The sequence below is a fragment of the Lepidothrix coronata genome, unplaced genomic scaffold (assembly GCF_001604755.1).
Source record: "Lepidothrix coronata isolate B3197 unplaced genomic scaffold, Lepidothrix_coronata-1.0 Scaffold319, whole genome shotgun sequence".
NCBI lineage: Eukaryota > Metazoa > Chordata > Aves > Passeriformes > Pipridae > Lepidothrix > Lepidothrix coronata.
The window spans coordinates 252158-254450 of record NW_016690499.1 but is presented as its reverse complement, the minus strand read 5'-3'; the positions used below and the strand labels follow the sequence as shown (position 1 = coordinate 254450).

The 2293-nt window shown below is 54.9% G+C and overlaps 1 protein-coding gene across 4 annotated transcripts in view; it reads right to left on the bottom strand.

Annotated features, from left to right (window-relative positions):
• Positions 1 to 261: 261 nt before the first annotated feature.
• The window catches only part of PLCB2 (phospholipase C beta 2), a 49283-nt gene continuing 47251 nt past the window's right edge, over positions 262 to 2293 (bottom strand). For all 4 annotated transcript variants that reach the window (XM_017837980.1, XM_017837978.1, XM_017837976.1 and 1 more), the window contains 2 exons: positions 1452 to 1538; positions 262 to 1132 (listed from right to left, as the gene is read on the bottom strand). In XM_017837980.1, the coding sequence (XP_017693469.1) occupies positions 863 to 1132; positions 1452 to 1538 (357 nt within the window). In that variant the 3' untranslated portion in view covers positions 262 to 862. The remainder of the gene's footprint in view (positions 1133 to 1451; positions 1539 to 2293) is intronic.

The window sequence follows — 2293 nt, the reverse complement described above, 5'->3', positions numbered from 1 at the left end:
GACAGACACATGGACACTGACTGGCACACGGACAGACACAATGACAGATGCACAGACAGACACATGGACACGCATAGGACACGCACGCGGGCAGGCACACTGACACACAGAAAGACATGGACACACACAGAGATATCCTGACAGGCACACGGACACACACCCGCACAAGACCATGGACAGACACGAGCACACAGGGACACACGGTGCTCCCACCCCACCTGTGGTTAAATAACAAGGGGTCTCATTTGTTCGGAAATGCAGTGGTTTATTGTTTTAGAAAATAAATAAGTCAGAAACATCCAGTCCATCCCTCCAGTCCTCTGGTAACTCTGCAGGGCAGCTGTGGGCTCTTGTAGGATGTCAGGCCAGGCTTGGAACATCCTGTCCCAGACCTGCTTGAGCTCGGCTTTGTTTTCATAGCAGCACTTTTCATGTCTGTTATTGCAGCATCAGGTGTAACTGTGCTCCTGCAGCACCCCCTCTGCTGTGGGTGTGTGTGACTGAGCCCAGTTCCCACCCCCATCCCCGCTAAACTATGAAACCTGGTGTGAATGCCAAGGAAATATTCCTGGAGCTGCTGCTGTAATGCCAACTCGAAGCTGGTCTGCAGGCACAGGCCCCTTCCCACTGCTGACATAGCTCAGAGCTCAGGCTGGGGGACATGGAGGGGAGCGCTCTGGAGGGCGAGCTCTCCAGACAACTTCCAAATACCTGGGATAAAAACATTAAGTGCTTTGCTGAAGGATTTCAGGAGCTCCCTGAGTGGAAAGGGAGGGATAGCAGTACTTTGGGAAGCTGGTATTTAACTTCACCATTTACTTCCACAGCTGTTCCTGCAATGAACAGTAAGGAAGGGATTGTCTCAGAACACACTCTCTTCAATCTCCGCATCCGTTCCAGCTCCCGGGAGCTCAGGCATGGCCAGTGTAAGCCCGGACACCTCCGCCACTGGGACATTTGCTTCCACTTGGTCTGGAGAGCTTTGTTCTCCCTCAGGAATGCTCTGACCTGCTTGCCCAGTCTGTGGCTCTGCAGGAAAGCCAGCTTTGGTGTAGTTCTTCACCATCTCCTGCACCTCCACGTTCAGAGCTCTCACCTTCTCCTCGTACTCGGCCAGTGCCTGCTGCTGGAGCTGCGGATGGAGACTTGCGTCATTCCCACACACTGGAGCTCTGGGATGAGCCACGGCTGCTTTGGGGGGCCATGTGGGCCCCTCATGCACTTGCTCAGTGCCCGGGGGTGTGTGCTGGGATGAGGGGCCTGAGGGTGGAATAAAGATGGATCCCTGGGGATTGGGTGCTGGGTGGGGGGGCTGAGGGTGGAATGAAGATGGATCCCTGGGGATTGGGTGCTGGGTGGGGTGGCTGAGGGGGCAATAAAGGTGGATCCCTGGGGGGTTGGACTTGCTGTGCTATGGAACAGCCCCGACCTGGAGCCTTGTAAGGCCTTACCTGGCTTTCCATCTCCTTGATGGATCGCAGGCGCTCCGCCTGCTTCTCCTCCAGTTTCTGCTGGAGCCGGCGCGTCCTCTCCATCACCTTTAAACACAATCCAGTGACCCCCCTCAGGTTCCAGTTCAACACCCTGGGCCTGGGGCAGCCCCAGCTGAGCCCAGCAAGGCCCCGCCCAGAGCGTGTCCAGCTCGGACACAGCTGGAGCCAGGGACACCGGGACAGCCGGCACAGGTGAGGGAGTGCGGACACCGGGACGTGGGCACAGAGAGACAGGGACACACAGAGACAGACACACAAATGGACCTGTGGACAGATGGACACACACCGGACACACAGACACACACAGACAAATGGACATGCTGATAGATGGATGGACACATAAACACAAAAACAGCTGGACAGACAGACTGTCAGACAGACACAGGGACAGAGACATGGACAGACAGACAGATGCAGGGACAGACATGGGGACAGGGACAGACAAATGGACACACTGACAGATGGATGGACACAGGGACAGACAGATGGACAGACAGAAAAACAGACACAGGGACAGACAAATGGATTGTCAGACAGATGGACACAGGGACAGATGGACAGACAGACTGACAGACAGAAACATGGCCAGACAGCTGGACACACAGATGGATGGATGAACAGACAGATGGACAGGCAGACTAATGGACTGACAGACAGACAGAAACATGGATAAACATACAGACAAAAGGACAGACAGATGGACACAGGGACAGATGGACAGACAGACTGACAGACAGAAACATGGCCAGACAGCTGGACACACAGATGGATGGATGAACAGACAGATGGACAGGCAGACT